The 17,188-nt window shown below is 50.5% G+C and overlaps 1 protein-coding gene across 1 annotated transcript in view; it reads right to left on the bottom strand.

Annotated features, from left to right (window-relative positions):
* Nucleotides 1-17,188, bottom strand: part of NOVA2 (NOVA alternative splicing regulator 2) — a 32,340-nt gene that overhangs the window by 5,390 nt on the left and 9,762 nt on the right. Inside the window, exons 2-3 of the mRNA XM_003127231.6 lie at nt 16,433-16,576; nt 10,002-10,168 (exon numbers count right to left, since the gene is read on the bottom strand). Coding sequence (XP_003127279.5) covers nt 10,002-10,168; nt 16,433-16,576 — 311 coding nt within the window. The remainder of the gene's footprint in view (nt 1-10,001; nt 10,169-16,432; nt 16,577-17,188) is intronic.

Consider the following 17,188-nt stretch of genomic DNA (forward strand, 5'->3'; position numbering starts at 1 on the left):
GGATCACCACCTCACTCAGGCTATGTTAGGTATGAACAGCTGACTCATTATTTCTTCTGCTGTGGCCCTGGATGAGCATTTACATCTTAAAATTCATCTTATAACATCTTCCTTTCATTAAAAAAATTTTTTATGGAGGAGTTCCCACTGTGGCACTGTGGGTTAAGGATCTGATGTCACAGCTGTGGTGTAGGTTGCAGCTGCAGCATGGAGCCAATCCCTGGCCTGGAAACTTCCACATGCCATGGGTGCAGACAAAAAAAAAAATGTCTTATGGGATATAGAAAATGTACATCCATATAATGGAATCTTACTTGGCAATCTCTTTGTTTTTGCTTATTTACTTATTTATTTTGGCCCATGGCCTGCAAGTGGCTTGACATGGGAGCTCAGTTCCCAAACCAGGGTTTGAATCTGGGCCTCAGTGGTGAAAGCCCTAACACCAGGCCACCAGGGAACTCCCCAGGGCAGTCAATTTAAACAAATGAAGTTCTGATGAATGCTACAACACGGAAGAGCCTAGAAAACATTATGCTGCGTGAATGAAGGCAGGCACAAGAGACCACATATTGTATAATTCCATTTATATGCATGTTCAGAAGAGGCAAATCTATAGAGACAAAGTAGATTAGTGGTGGCTTAGGGCTGGGGTGGGGGGAGCTGGGAGGATTGCAGGGTCATAGCTAAGGGGATCCAGATTTCCTTTTGAGGATATGAAATGTTCTAAAATTGACCACGGGGGGGGGGATGGCCGACTCAGAATATAATAAAGCTGCAGAATTGCACACTTTAAATGGGTCAATTGTATTTATGTGAATTATATCTCAAAACTGGTAAAAATCGTATCAAGGTAAATACATTTAATACTTATGTAAATATACATATCATGTATATAATTTCAGAGACTAAAGGAGGCACAGGGCGTTCCCATCGTGGCTCAGCGGAAGCATATGACTGGCATCCAGAGGATGTGGGTTCCATCCCTGGCCTCACTCAGGGGGTTGAGGATTTGGCATTGCTGTGAGCTGTGGTGTAGGTTGCGGACGCGGCTTAGGTTCCAAGTTGCTGTGGCTGTGGTGTAGGCCGACAGCTGTAGCTCCAATTGGACCCCTAGCCTGGGAACCTCCATAAGCCACAGGCATGGCCCTAAAAGTCAGAAAGAAAAAAAGGAGGCATGGGATGCTATTTGTTGGAGAAAGGGGACACTGGGTTTGACAAGGCTGAGAACCACTGCTCTATATGCTCTGTTCCCCACCCATCTCTCGGATGTCACCTCCCCCTGGCTGACTCCATGGCAGGCACACCAGACCCCCTGAGGTTCCTCCAACCTGCCAAGCTCAGCCCAGACTCAGAGTCTTTGCACCTGCTGCTCCCTCACTTGGAATGCTCTCCCCCAGAAAAAGTGGCTCGACCCTTTCAGGTTTTTGCACAAATGCACCTCCTCAAAGAGGTCTTCCCTGACCACTTGATGATCAGAGCTTGTCTGCGTTTGTTTTTATGTTTCCAGCATGGACAACTCCGCACTCACACCTGCTAACCTCACATCCTAGTGTGGTGTTGAGCGGACACCTCAAACCTTAAGCCCAAAAAGGAACACCTCATCGTCCTCCTCAAATGTGTTCCTGCCATGATCTTCCTCACTTCAGGACGTGGCAAACGCATCCTTCCGAAACTCAGGCCCAACCCCGAGGAGCCCTCTCTCTTCTTTACGCTCAACATCCAATCAGCAGTCCTGCTGCTTCTCCTTTCAAAACGATATCCTAGACGATGCCAGATTCAAAGAGACGAAGGAGGGGTAACGCAAATACAGTGTGTGCACGCTGACTGAAAAAAAATAATACCCTAGTGCAGGGGGTTAAGAATCCATCTGCAGGAGTTCCCATTGTGGCAGAGCGGAAATGAATCTGACTAGGAACCATGGGGATGCGGGTTCGATCCCTGGCCTCGCTCAGTGGGTTAAGGATCGGGCGTTGCCGTTAGCTGTGGTGTAGGTTGCAGATGCGGCACGGATCCTGTGTAGCTGTGGCTGTGGTGTAGGCCAGCAGCTATAGCTCCAATTAGACCCCTAGCCTGGGAACCTCCATGTGCTACAGGTGTGGCCCTAAAGAGACAAAAGACAAAAAAATAATGATAATCTGACTGCAGTGGCTTGGGTTCCTGTGAGGGCTCAGGTGTGAACCCTGGCTGGTTGCAGTGAGTTGAAAGGATCCAGCATTGCTGCAGTGATGGCATAAGTCGCTGCTGTGGCGCAGATTCAATCCCTGGCCTGGGAGCTTCCATATACCATGGGTGTGGCCATAAAAATGGAAAAAAAAAACTCCATAGAGGACTCTCCCCTGCGGTGCAGTGGGTTAAGGATCCGGCATCGTTACTGCAGTGGCTCAGGTCACTGCTGTGGTGCAGGTTTGATCCCTGGCTCAGGAACTTCCACATGCCATGGGAGAGGCCAAAAAAAATACTCTATAGATATAAAAGATATTTTGGGGGAATTTGAACATGTATTTATTATTTTATTATTAATAATAATTCAGTGTTCATTTTTATAGGTGTAATAACAGTAATGTAATAATGCAGAAGACTGCTCTTCTTCTTGGGAGAGATATACTGAAGTATTTAGTAGTGAAGAGTCATCAGGTCTACAATTTATTCTCAAATGGATCAGCAAAAAACAAACAAAAAACCAATGTGTGTGTGTATAGAAATAAAGCAAATGTTAACAACTAGTCAATCTTTTATTTAAGGGCCATACCTGCGGCATATGGAAGTTCCCAGCCTAGGGGTTGAATCGGAGCTGCAGCTGCCAGCCTACGCCACAGCCACAGCAATGCCAGATCTTTAACCCACTGATCGAAGCAAGGGATTGAACCCACATCCTCATGGATACCAGCCTCATGGCTGGTTTCCCCTGAGCCACAACGGGAACTCCCTCCTCCCAGCATTTTTCACTTACTGACATCTTATACATTTTTACTTATTTACTTTTTTTTTTTTTTTTTTCCGGGCTGCACCCGCAGCATATGGAGGTCCCAAGCTAGGGATCAAATGAGAGCTGTAGCTGCTTACCTACACCACAGCTCACAGCAACGCCGGATCCTTAACCCACTGAGCGAAGCCAGGGTTCGAACCTGCATCCTCATGGATACTAGTCAGATTTGTTTCTGCGGAGCCACACAGGAACTCCCACTTTCTATTTCCCCATGGAAGAATTTAAGACCCACAAAGGTAGAGATTTTTGTCTGTATTGTTTACTGCTGGGTTCTCAGTGCCTAGAGGAATGCCTGGCACATAGTCAGCAAAGACGGGTGGATGAATGGATGGATGAAAGACTAGAGGATGACATGCTCAAAGGACCAAGCAGGACTGGGACTGGGAAAAGGCAGCCACGTGCATCTCACCTGGGGATGGTGGTGGTGATGATGGTGTGTGTTTGTGCAGGTGTGTTTCTGTGTGTGTGCATTTACATACCCCAACTCAGCCTGATATGGGTTTAACAGATTATCTGGAACTTCCAACTTGTAAAATGTGAAGCATCTTAGTTTTTATTTATTTTATTTTTATTTTTTTGTCTTTTTGCCTTTTCTAGGGCCGCTCCCGTGGCATATGGAGATTCCCAGGCTAGGGGTCTCATCGGAGCTGTAGCCACCGGCCTACGCCAGAGCCACATCAGTGTGGGATCCGAGCCACGTCTGAGCGCTACACTGCAGCTCACATCAATGCTGGATCCTTAACCCACTGAGCCAGACCAGGGATCGAACGGGCAACCTCATTGTTTCTAGTCAGATGTGTTAACCACCGAGCCACGACGGGAACTCCTGAAGCATCTTAGTTTTTAAATGTTGGCAACCACTTCAAAATGTCTAAGGGAGTTCCCGTTGTGGCTCAGTTGAAGCGAATCCCACTAGTAATCGTGAGGTTGCGGGTTACATCCTAGGCCTTGCTCAGCGGGCTAAGGATCCGGCATTGCCATGAGCTGTGGTGTACATCACAAACATGGCTCGGATCCCTCATTGCTGTGGGTGTGGTGTAGGTCAGCGGCTACAGCTCAGATTCGACTCTGAGCCTGGGAACCTCCATATGCTGTGGGTGCAGCCCTAAAAAGACAACAACAACAAAAAAATCTAAGAACTACTAGGGAGTAGGCAAGCCATGTTAGTTTGCATCCTGTGCACACAAATCCCTGCAAAACTGCCTTGGACTCTGGCGACGTCTGCTCAGGTTCAAATCCTGGCTCTACTGCTGATGCTGGGCAAGGGGCATAACCTCTTTGAAATTCAGTGTTCTTATTTGTACAATGGGGATATTCATGCCTCCTGCAGAGGACCACGGTGAGGTCTAATAGAGATCATGCACAAAATGAGGAGTTTGAATTCAAGCATGGCCACCACTAGCCAGAACTGAGTATAGCTGCCCTTCAGGTGACTGACACACAGTGCTTATCACTGCCAGGTGACACCAGGCTGCCAGGTGATACCAGACTACCTCCCCTCAGTCATGTTTCTGCTTGGTCCTTGTGGTCATGTCATCACCCATTCATTCAAATAAGTAACATTTCGTGAACACCTACCATGTGCCAAGCATTGGATACCAAGCACTTCGTATGTGTCCATAGCAGGTGGTCAAGACATAGCTGTCATTGTTATCCTTACGGGCAGACCTGGATTTAAATCCCACATCTGTGGTACACGGCCACTTTGGAAAAGAGTCTGGCAGTTCTTCAAAATTCTGAATGTAGATGTATCATACGACCCAGAAACTCCACCGTAGGTATACACCCGAGAGAACTGAAAGCGTGTCCACGCGCATGTGCACTAACAGCATAGTCACAATAGCTAAAAAATAGAAACAACCCCCACTTTTTTTTTGCTTTTTTAGGGCCGCACCCTGTGGCATGTGGAGGTTCCCAGACTAGGGGTCAAATCAGAGCTACAGCTGCTGGCCTACACCAGAGTCACAGCAACGTAGCATCTGAGCTGCATCTGCAACCCGTACCACAGCTCATAGCAATGCTGGATCCCCGACCCACTGAGCAAGGCCAGTGATGGAACTTGCAACCTTAGGGATACGCCACAATGGGAACTCCTCAACTCCCGTTTCTTTTTTTTTTGGTCTTTGCGGTCTTTTGAGGGCCACGCCCATGGCATATGGAGGTTCCCAGGCTAAGGGTCTAATCGGAGCTGTAGTCGCCGGCCTACGCCAGAGCACAGCAACACCAGATCCGAGCCGCATCTGCAACCTACACCACAATTCATGACAATGCTGGATCCTTAACCCACGGAGCGAGGCCAGGGATCAAACCCACAACCTCATGGTTCCTAGTCAGATTCGTTTCCGATGCGCCATGATGGGAACTCCTCAACCCCCATTTCTATTGATTGATAAATAGATATACACAATGAAATACTATTTATAAAAAAGAATAAAGTTTTGATATAGGCTACAGTATGGGTGAATCTTGAAGACATTATGCTAGCGGAAAGAGGCCAGACTCAAAATGCCACAGAAATATCTATTAAAATTTTTTTTTTTTTTTATGGCCGCACCCATGGCATGTGGAAGTTCCTGGATCAGGATTGAATGGGAGCTGCAGCTTCGACCTATGCCACAAGTGCAGTAACACTGGACCTTTCACTCACTCTGCTGGGCTGCGGATCAAACCTTCACCTCTTCAGCAAGCCAAGCTGCTGCAGTCAGATTCTTTTTTTTTTTTAAGGCATGGCAGCTGCATTCTTAACCTACTGTGCCACAGGGGGAACTCCACAATACCATTAAATGTATATAAATTATTCAAAATAGGTAAATCCATAGACACCAAAAGTAAATTAGTGGTGGAAAGGGGTAGGGGAATGAAAAATGACTGTTCATGGGATAGGGCTTCTTTCGGGTGGCGAAAATATTTTGGAATGAGATGGTAGCGATTAGTGCACACCTTTGCGAATATACTGAAACCACTGACCTTAGACACTGTCAAATGCTGAACTTTTTTTTTGTCTTTTTAGGGCCACACCAGCGGCATAAGGAGGTTCCCAGGGTAAGGATCAAGCCAGAGTTGCAGCTGCCGGCCTATGCCACAGCCACAACCACGCCAGATCTGAGCAGTGTCTGTGACCTACATCACAGCTCACGGCAACACCAGATCCTTGACCTGTCGAGCAAGGCCAGGGATTGAACCTGTGTCCTCATGGATACTAGTCAGGTTCATTAACCACTGAGCCATGATGGGAACTCCCTTTTTTCCCCCCTTTTCAGGGCCAAACCTGCGGCATATGTAAATTCCCAGGCTAGGTGTGGAATAGGAGCTACAGCTGGGGGCCTATGCCAGAGCCACAGCCACAGCCACTCGGCATCTGAGCCATATCTATGACCTACACTGCAGCTCATGGCAACCTTGGATCCTTAACCCACTGAGTGAGGCCAGGGATGGAACCTGCACCCTCATGGATACTGGTTGGGTTCATTAATCGATGAGCCACAAGGGGAACTCCCAGGAACTCCTAAAATGGCGAACTTTAGTCTGTGGATTATATTGCAATACAGCAGTTATTTTAAAGAAACACTGGGACAAAAAAAGTCTGACCATTCAAGGAGATAGTCTGGAAGCATATACAAAGCCAGGCCTCTAAGAGTAAAGAGATATTTAGTATGTGATAGAGCATTTCTTTTCTTTTTTTTTCTTTTTGTCTTTTTAGGGCCACACCCACAGCATATGGAGGTTCCCAGGCTATGGGTCGAATCAGAGCTGTAGTCTCCAGCCTACACCACAGCCACAAGTGACGCAGGATCCGAGCCAAGTCTGCGACCTACACCACAGCTCACGGCAACGCTGGATCCTTCACCCATGGAGCGAGGCCAGGGATTGAACCTGTGTCCTCATGGATGCTAGTCGGATTCGTTTCTGCTGAGCCACACCAGAACTCCTGTGACACAGCGACTCAGAGAAATGGGGAAAGGATGGAAACTTTTCATCTAAGGAACTGTGTTCACCAGGAAATTTTGAAGCAAATGCCTTTGCTTCTCCATGCTTCAATTGCCTCGTCTCTGACAGTGACATAACCACAGCTCCTCTGTATAATTACTGGGAACATTCAAGGACTAAAGTGACTGCTTAGTGCCTGGCACATGGGAAGCCCCCTTCACCATAGGCCCAGATTGCAGAACCACAGCATCTTAGATCTGCAGACGCAGTTCCATGGAATCCTGGAGTCCCAGGATGTCAGACAAGCAGAATCTTAGAATAATATGCGTCTAGAATCTTAGAATCACAGAACCATAGAATTATAGGCGTTTTAGAGCCAGAAAGACCTCAGGGACCATCTGCATCAGGTGTCTGCAACTCTGGAAATTTAGAAGTAATAGTAACAACAATAACAGCAGCAGGCAGTGCTTATCATATGCCAGGCACTTTTCTAAATACTTCCATAGAGTGATGTATTTAATCTTAGCACAATTCTACAAGGTAGATACTATTATTATTGCATTTCATAGACTGGGAAATGGAGGCACAGTGAGGTTAAGTCACTTGCTGAAGGTCACACAGACAGTGAATTGCAGAGACAGGATCTGATCCCAGGCTAGAGTCCAAGTTCAGATTCTTCAGGCCCTCTCCCCAGACATTCTCATTCAGTGGTTCTGGGCTGGGACTCAGGAATCCGTGTTTTAAGCTACCTAGACATTTCAGTTACCAGCCGGGGCTGAGAACCACCAGTCTAGCCCAGAGGTGGCAAACTGGTGGTGCTTGGACCATAGCCAGCCCACAGCCACATGCTGTTTTAAAAACTGAGCCAACCTTGAAAAATCCATTGATTTCAATTATTATTATTATTATTTTTAGGGCCACAGGTGAGGCATGTGGAAGTTCCCAGGTTAGGGGTTGAATCAGAGCTGCAGCTGCCAGCCTAAGCCACAGCAACGCCAGAACCAGGCTGCATCTGTGACCTTCACCGCAGCCCCAGCTATGCCAGATCCTTAACCCACTGAGTGAGGCCAGGGATCGAACCTGCGTCCTCATGGATACTAATCAGGTTCTTAACCTGCTGAGCCACAATGGGAACTCCTGATTTCAAAAAATTTTGACTGCTCTTGAAAATGTGGAAGTTGTGGTAATACGCTGTCCACATTCCCCAAGGGTAAGAATCAAGTGGAGCTGAACTGCAGCTGCTCCTTTAGGGACAGCATTCTATCTCCATGATGAGGCTACAGTCCCCACCCTTTATGTGCTCTTGCAGAATCCCGGACGTATTTCAGTTTACAATCCCTGGCTTGGCCCAACCTCCCCACTGTAAAAAAAAAAAAAAAGGAAACTGAGGCATACAGAAGGAAAGAAGAAGCAGAGTAACACAGGAAATCCAAGGCAAAAAGGTTTTTCTGCCTCCTGACTCAAAAATCCCATCAGAACAACCGCTAACATTTTTGGAGAACTTTCAGTGCATCAGGCATATGTGTTAAGTGCTTTTCCAACATTAACAAACGCTAACCTTAAAAAGAGGTATCAAAACACACCTCATTTTACATGGAGAAATGAAGTCGCTTTCTCAAGGTCACACAGGTAAGAAGCATCAGAATAAAATTCAACGCAACGTCTGATTCCAGAGCCTGAGGCTTCAGCCGCTCTCTCGCTCACCCTTTGGAGTAATAAGGCAGAGGAAAAACCCTTGTTCTGTAACCTTTCCACTCAGCCATTCCAGGGTTTCTGTGGCTCAGGGGGTGGGGAGGGAGCTGCAGGCACAGATGGTGCTGACCCCATTTTCCTTGCAATACCTACAAACTCTTGATGAACCCTGAGCCCCCTGTGGCCAATGCCAAGGTGGAGGGAAGAGCCTACACTCTCGCCTTCTCATAGCTGTGGGTGAGCTGTGGCCCGCTGGCTGGTGGGAAGGGACTCGGGAGAGGCCTGGCCTGGGCGCTTCAGCACCAAGGACAGCAGTCACGCTCCAAGCCCCAAGCCCGGGCAGGCTTTTTTGGGACCGCTCTGCTCCGCTCCGCAGCAGTCTCCCAGGGCTTTCTGCCCACCGCGTCCCCAGGAGCTCAGAGGCACTCAGACCTGTGGTCTCACCCACCTGAGAGCAACAAGAATCCCAAGAATTCCAGCTGCCTTTTACGGAGGCCCTCTCTCTCTCTCTCTAATTTTATTGGAGTAGAGTTGACTTAACAATGGTGTGAGCCTTCTCTTTCACCTGCTTCTGGGCAGACATTAAGAAACCCTCACAAGGGGTCTGTCTGCCCGGGGCTTCTCACCCCTTTGCACCGGGGCGAGCGGAGAAGGAGAGAGAAAACAGGGCGTTTACGGCAGCCAACTCGGCGTTCTCCTTCCCCTTGGCCTCCTACTCAGTCAGGAGCTTTACAGCAAGGGTTTTGCCAGGGGCTTTACCGCAAGCCCACCTGCCCGGTGTGCACGGTGGTCTTGGCAACCAGAAAGGCCCTGGAAGCGATCCGTCTTCTCCCTGCCAAGCCCTCAGGCCGCAGCTTCCCCATAACTGAGGTAACTGAGAGGCTCTGCCCCCTCCTTGCAACCCTCCTTGCGAGGGCTGTGTAGGAGAGGGACCCGCCTCTTCTCTCCCTAGTGAAACACCATTTCTCCAAAATGGTGGTTATACTCCTATTCTGTGATTAACAGAGAGAGGAAGTACCAGAGGCCATTTCTAGACTTTTCTGCCCATGGCTGGGGTATCACTGAGGTTCCTTCTGGTGGTAACAGGAAGTGGGAAGCAGGTGATTTGGACAGACAATGGGATCAGGTGGAAGAGAGAAGAAGACCTGGAGAATAAGGGGGCATGGGTCAGATTCTCTGAGACCTTCCCTCTCTTTCTGAAATCGAGTCACCCCAAGAGGTCTGGGGTCCTTAGGCTGACTCCCTAACAATAATACTAACGACCACTGTGTACCTGATTGACAACTGCTGTATACCCTTATCCCACGGAACACCCATCTCCATCTGCGGAGGTGAAAGAAGTGTCTCATCCCTAGTCCCACCAGCTTGACCAAAACCCAGCCTCAGCCCCGCTAACCTGCTTGGCTCTGTCAGGGTTCATTGTGGTTTGGGGTTGAAGGATGTTGACCACCTCAGGCTTGGTCATCGCTTGTGGGATTTCTCGGACCTTCTCGGCAATAAAGCTGTGCACAGCATTCAAGGCCTCCGCTGTGCCCTGTACCAGGCATACTCGCTCTGTGGTTCCTGTTGAGCAAGGAAGAGAGAGGGCACACACATAAGACAGGAAGAGGGCCATTCCTGAGAGCCAGGGCCCATTCAATAGACAGAGAAGGCTGAAGTCCAGAGAGTGGACTCGACTGGCCCCAGGTCACACAGTAAGCCTCGGCAAGCTTAGGCTCCCAGACGGCATGGATAGCTGGGAGAGTGAGTGGAATCCCTGTATTATTATCTGCACTTCCTCTCCCTCCCTTAAAACAACCCCAGGGGATGGAAGAATGATGCTTAAGTGCTTTGCGATGCCCACAGCAGCCCTGGGCAAGGGAGACAGGGCTCAGCTGCCTCTTCCCAGCCCTTGCCAGCTCTCGGTTGCTTTGGCAACCATTCATTCACTCCCCCCCCCCCCACCTTCTAGAAGCGGAGAGCTCAGGCCTGCAACGGTTGCCACAGTAACTGGAACCCCCTTATCGGTGTGGCTGGCCGGGTCCTCAGCCCACCCCCAGGGGGACGAGGGACGAGGCCCCGTTGCTATGGCAACCCCTGAAAGCCTGCAGCGAAGGCCTCTGGGCTTTTGGAGAAGATGGGGAAGGGCTGGGGGATGGGGGAGAGAGCAGAGAGGCCTGAGTGCCTTCCTGGACCCACCAGATGGAGGGCTGAGGGGTGGGGGAGGGCAAGGGTGTGGAGAGGGGCGATCAGAGCGGGTCAAAGGCAATTCGTGGAAACGTGGAGATGGGGGACAGAGAAAGGAGGATGGGATGGGTGCTTTTGCTGGCGATTCTCCAGATACTGGCTGTGGTTCTGACCTGGGCACCTTTACTCTGTGTGTGTGTGTGTGTGTGTGTGTGTGCGTGTGCGTGTGTGTGTGTGTGTATTGGTGGGGGGGCAGCAGGAAGAAGAGAATCTAACTCTGGGTGATGCTGGGATGTGTGTGTGGCAGAAAGACTCTGGGTAATAACATTGATTGACCAGTGTGAGTACATGCGTGAGGCTGTTTGGGTGAGTGAGGTGTGTGTATGTGTGTACCTGAGCAGGACTGGCTGAATTATCTTTATCTGTGTGTGTGTGTGTGGAAGAGAAAGAGCAGGAGAGACTGAGATATCAACAGACCGCCTGACAGAGGGATTCCAGTAAAGGCGGTTGCGGCGGGGAAAGACTTTGGGTGTCGCTGTGATGTTCAAGGTTATCTACACTATTTGTGAGGCTGAGCCGGGTGTGTCCGAGGGCTTGAGAGTAGGAAACAAAGAATCCCAGGAAGTGGCACTGAGGCTGTACCATGAATGTCTAGCACTCTGACATTGTATGACAGTGTGTGTGTGTGTGTGTGTGTGTGTGCACGTGCGCGCGCGTGTGTGCGCATGAGTGCAAGGGAAAGAAGAGACATCCAGGCACTTCTAGGTGTTCAAAGGACTACATGGATGACTGGTGTGTGGAATGTACGTATACGCGTCCGAGTGCGTGTACAGGAAACTGACAAGACTCTGTGACTGATGGGTGTGAACATGAGGAAGAGAAAGGGACCAATGGGCAGACACAGGTGTCGGTATGGAAGGCTGCTTGGAGAGCTGATGCATTTCTGTGTGTGTCTGAGTGTCTGAATTACAGTCAAAACTCTACCAAGACAGGTGGGGTGAGGCTATGAGTGCCTGGCTGATTCAGGCATGTTAGGTGTATGGTGTGTGGGGTGTGTGTGTGTGTGTGTGTGTGTGTGTGTGTGTGTCTCCCTGGGTGGGACTCTGCCTGCAGGACCAGTTCACTTCCTGGGTCTGTAAGAGATCTTGAGTGTGTGCCAGGCTCCGGGACACTGAGGGGTGAGTGTCTGGTGTCCCGTGGGCACTCCAGTGTGGCATGCTGGAGTTACCACCCCGACCCCTCGCTTGCCGTCCCTCAGCCTGGCATGCCGGTCTCGCTGTGCGTCAGGGTGTCCCTGTCTGGGGTCACTTGTGTGGGTGACGTCCCCCATCTCCTCTGGGCCGCTGTTCCTCACTCTTACTCCCCTCCACCCCAGAACAATGGCTTGGTCTGAGCCAAGCATGAGTCAGCGTACAGGCTGCCTCCGTCTGGGTGTAAATAGGAAAGGGCGTGGGTCAGGGTGGGAACCGGGGGATGGGGTGGCCCCAGGGAGAGCGGCTGAAGGGACCAGGCTCACCATCTCTGTGAGGCTTCCTTCCAGCTCAGGGGGTCTGGGAGCTTACACCCCCTTTCATTCTTTAAAAAAAAATTTTTTTTTTTAATTTTAGGGCTGCACCCACAGCATATGGAAGTTCCCAGGCTAGGGGTCAAATCAGAGCTGCAGCTGCCGGCCTACGCCACAGCCACAGCAACATGGGATCCAAGCCCTGTCTGCGACCTACACCACAGCTCAGGGCAATGCCAGATCCTTAACCCACCTAACAAGGCCAGGGATCAAACCCACATCCTCAAGGATACTAGTCGAGTTTGTTTCCACTGAGCCAGCAGGGAACTCCCCGCTTGCTGTTCTTAACCAGCATCCACAGGAGCTTTGGGGGACTCTGTTGAACCCTGAAAGAATGTCTAATGATAACAGCTGGTGCTTACATAACACTATCACCAGGCATCATCTTAAGCACTTTATATACATTTGTTTCCTTTAATATATGAGGCAGGCAATAAGATTATTCTTTTTTTTTTTTTTTGTCTTTTGTCTTTGTTGGGCTGCACCCACGGCATATGGAGGTTCCCAGGCCAGGGGTCGAATTGGAGCTGTAGCCGCCAGCCTATCCCACAGCCTCAGCAACATCAGATCCCAGCCGCATCTACGACCTACACCACAGCTCACGGCAACACTGGATCCTTAACCCACTGATCGAGGCCAGGGACTGAACCTGCCACCTCATGGTCACTAGTCGGGTTCGTTAACCACTGAGCCATGACGAGAACTCTGGATTATTCTTAATTTACTGCTAAGGACACTAAGGCACAGAGGTCTGCGGTTTGTCCAAGTTCACTAGTAGGGAAAGATCAGGGTTTTGAACCCAAGTGTCTGGTTTCAGCGTCTGGGCTACGGAGCCACCCTGTGCTAAATCTGGGGTGTGAGGAGTGTGGGTGTGTTGGGGAAAGGCACACAATGATTGCAGTTTTGTTTTTTATGTTTTCGATAGTAAAAAAGAATGTCTCAATTTCTTAAGCAGATGCTTAAGATTTTGCACTTTGCTGCAAATATGTTATAAATCGAGACTTTTTTTTTGGTCGCAGGTGCAGCATACAGAAGTTCCCAGGGTAGGGGTCAAATCGGAGCTGCAGCTGCTGGCTTACACCACAGCCACAGCCACACGAGATTCAAGCCACATCTGTGGTGACACCAGATCCTTAACCCACTGAGTGAGGCCAGGGATTGAACCTGCATCCTCATGGATACTAGTCAGGTTCATTTCCACTGTGCCTCAATAGGAACTCCAAGAAAACTTTACTTAAAAAGTGTGTGTATGTGTGTGTTATTTATTTATTTATTTCTGGGGCTAGATTTGGGTCTAGGACTTCAGGCAGGTGTTCAAAATCAAGAGTTTTAGAATCACTAGAATGTCTGAGGAGCCACCTCAGAGACTGTGTGGCTTTGGGCAGGTACCTATCTCTGGGTCTTAGTTTCTCCACATATGACCTGGAAGGACTGACTCTGGGGCTTGGGCTTCCTGTACCAAAGAGGGGACACCGTTTGTGTGTTCTGTCCCTCCCTTTGGGTTAAGGGGCAGGTAGATTTTTGCTGCATGTAGTAGTCACATAACTGCAATGTGTGTGCAGGTGTGTGTGTGTGTGTGTGTATGCGTGTGTGTGTGCATGTGCGTGTGTGTGTGTGTGTGTGTGTGTGTGTGTGTGTGTGTGAACTAACTAGGCCCAGAGGACCCTTTCAATTTCTCCATTGTCATTTTTCACCGGTTCTCTATGCTTCAGTCACATGGAATAACCACACACCCCCTCCCCGCCCCCAGCTTTGAACACGCTATTTCATCTCCCCAGGCCACCCTTCACTGCTCTTGACCTAGCTCACTCATGTTTACTGTTCTGACCTCCTCCTCCAGGAAGCCCCTCCTGACCACCACCCCCAGGCTGGGCTGGGTGCCCTGTCTGGCCTCCCTCCATTTTCTGGGCTTCCCCACCCCAGCCCTGACCACTCTAGGACATCAGTGGTCTCGGTTCATCTCCCCTCCTGGGATGTGAGATCCGAGAGGGCTAGGCTGGACTGTCTCAGTCACTGCTGTGACCCATCTCTGTCCAGCAAGGTGCTGCATAGAGAAGATGCTCAGAGAATACGTGTTGAATGAATGCACGAAAGGTATCAGCCAGAAGCAGAGGAACACATGCTCAAGCAATAGCATAGCCATTTCTTTTTTCTTCTTCTTCTTTTTTTTTTTTTTTTTTTTTGGTCTTTTTAGGGCTGCAGCTGCGGCATGGGGAGGTTCCCAGGCTAGGGGTCCAATCAGAGCTACAGCTGCCAGCCTACACCACAGCCACAGCAACGGGGGATCTGAGCCACATCTGCGACCTACACCACAGCTCGCGGCAATGCCAGATCCTTAACCCACTGAGCAAGGCCAGGGATCAAACCCACAACGTTGTGTTTACTAGTCGGGTTCGTTAACCACTGAGCCACAATGGGAACTCCAGCATTGCCATTTCTTAAGTTCCTGCAGGTCCTGGGAAGTCCTGGGGACAGGACTGGGCTGTGTCCTTTATCTCTGAGCCAGGATCTGGAAGTTCTATTTCAGGGATAGAGAGCGGGGCTGCACGTCCAGGGGCTGGGGAGAGATGCTGGTTCACGTTGCTTGTTTGAACCGTGTTTGGCCCAGGAGAGTCAGTGACTGGCCCGTCCTCTGAGGTTCTCAGCTGCCTGACCAGTGGGGTATGTCACTGAGTTGGGAGGGGATGACGTATGCCATGTCACAGAATGTGATCCAGGGGCAAGGAACCAAGTGTCCTTGGATGAATATCCCAAGCAGAGGTCTCATCCGTACCTTGCAGTCTAGAGGAGTGTAGGGGAAACTGGGCCAGGGTGGAAGAGAAACGGGGGCTGTGCCAGGTTCCCTGGACTGTTCTCTAAACCTCTTGCCAAAGCTGCTTAGTGAGATGAGGAGCGGGGGGGTGGAGGCAGGAGAGAGAGAATGAGAGAGAGAGAGACAGGGAGGGAGCGAGAATATGAATTTGTCCTGACCCTGGGCTCCAGCTCTGGTGTTTGACCTAAAAAATCCAAGGGGATTAAGGATGAACTAGAACCAGCACTGGACCAAAGATGCAATTCGGGTGGCCTTCCCTGGATTCCTAGATGTCAAAGCTCAGGTGCTGGTCTTGGGAGGTCGATATGCAGGGGCGAGTGGCATGAGGGAGTGGGGGGCTCCGGAGAAATTACGATTGGAGGAAGGGAGACAGAGCTGGAGAAGAGGCAGAAAAGAGGCTGGCCTTGGAGAGAGGGAAAAAGAACCACGAGGAAGCTGAGACTTAGGGGGAAAAGAGAAATATAAAGAGAGAGATGGGTAAGCAGGGGAGGAGAGAAATGAGGGTAGAAAATGACCCCATCGAGGGGTGCTACTAAATCCCGGGGGAGTGGGGGCTGAACAGAGAGAGCGGGGAGAGCAAGAGAAGGTGTGCGTGAGTTATGAGAGGTGGAGGGAGAGGAGAAGACGGTGGGGGGGGGGAGAGACGGGACGTCAGCAAGGGAGAGGAAGCGGAAAGCGGGCAGGGGGGAAAGCAAGACTAAGAGAACCGACATGGGGATGTTGCAGTGGAACCAGAAGGACAGCAGAAAGCAGAGCAGGAGACAGAGGGAAGCGATGGGAATGGGGGCTTAGGGAACCAGAGACGGGCGAGTCAGAAACAGAATGGGAGACATACAAAGAATGACAGCTAGAAAACCAGGACCACTCAGACTGGGCGAGATGGGGGGACTCAGAAATCCAAAGGGAAAGAGTGAGGGTCTGTGTACCAGGGCTGGCTGCCCCCCAAGCCCCAAGAGACGCCCTAACACCTGCCTCCTTGGCGCCTCCCCCCCCCCCCCCCCCCCGAGCTCCTCCAATTGACCCAAAGGGGCAGGTGTGTGGGAAGGGGCACATCTGCCAACACATCATGCAAATGAGCTCATGAATATGCAGCAGCCCATTGTCTTGCCCTGCCCCCACCCCCATCTGCTCAGGCCTGGCCCCTGGGGCCAGGGCAGGCCAGTCCCCTAAGGGGGAGGGGAGGCCCCCTACCCAGCTCACCGCCCCTAGGACAGCCCTCCTGCCTCCGGAGGACCCAGGTGGGAGGGTCGGGAGGCCTGGGTGTGTGGGCTAGGCTGGGACTCACCGGGATAGAAGTCTTTGGACTTGGAGAGCTTGATGGTGGCTCCAGTCTCCTTCTGCAGCTGCACGATGGTCTGCCCTCCCTTGCCGATGATGGAGCCCGCCGCGTAGCTGGGGATCAGCACCTTCAGGAAGTATTCCCCTTCCTCTGCAGGGGCACACAGCGGGGAGGGGAGTCAGGGGAGAGGGGTCTGCACCTTTGGGTGGTACCTTCAGGGAGGCACCGGTGTGAGGTGGGCTAGGAAACCCCTGGGATTGACGTAACCCAGAGGAGCGAGGGCCAAGACAACAGCAGTGAGCAAAATCCTACATGCAATGCTCTTCATTCATTCATTCATTCATTCATTCACAAACAGTTCCTGAGCACCTGCTGCGTGCTTGGCACTGTTCTAGTGAAACAGCCATGAAGAAAACAAAGCTCCCCGATTTCGCAAAGGAGGCAAATAAGGCCAAAAGCGTCTTAGTGAGTGATTCAGTCAAGTGCTCACACAGCACTTCTAGAAGGGGGCAGACAGACACAATGTTACCTCGAAAGGCCCTAAGTACCAAGAAACAAAAAGAGACAGGTGAGGGGATGGGGTGTAGGTGCTGCACTGCCAGATCCGGTGGCCAGAAAAACCCTCCCAAGAACGCAGCATTCTTTGTTTATCAAACACTTCTACAGCACCTAGTATGCGCTAGACTCTGTTCCAAGTAATTTAGAAATGTGAGTTCTTTTAACATTCGCACGGATGCCATGAGGGAGGTACCTAAAACAACA

This window comes from Sus scrofa, chromosome 6 (genome assembly GCF_054392235.1).
Source record: "Sus scrofa isolate SSC_HxYL_T2T_F1_AM1 chromosome 6, Sscrofa_HxYL_maternal_Yorkshire_Landrace_v2.0, whole genome shotgun sequence".
Lineage (NCBI taxonomy): Eukaryota > Metazoa > Chordata > Mammalia > Artiodactyla > Suidae > Sus > Sus scrofa.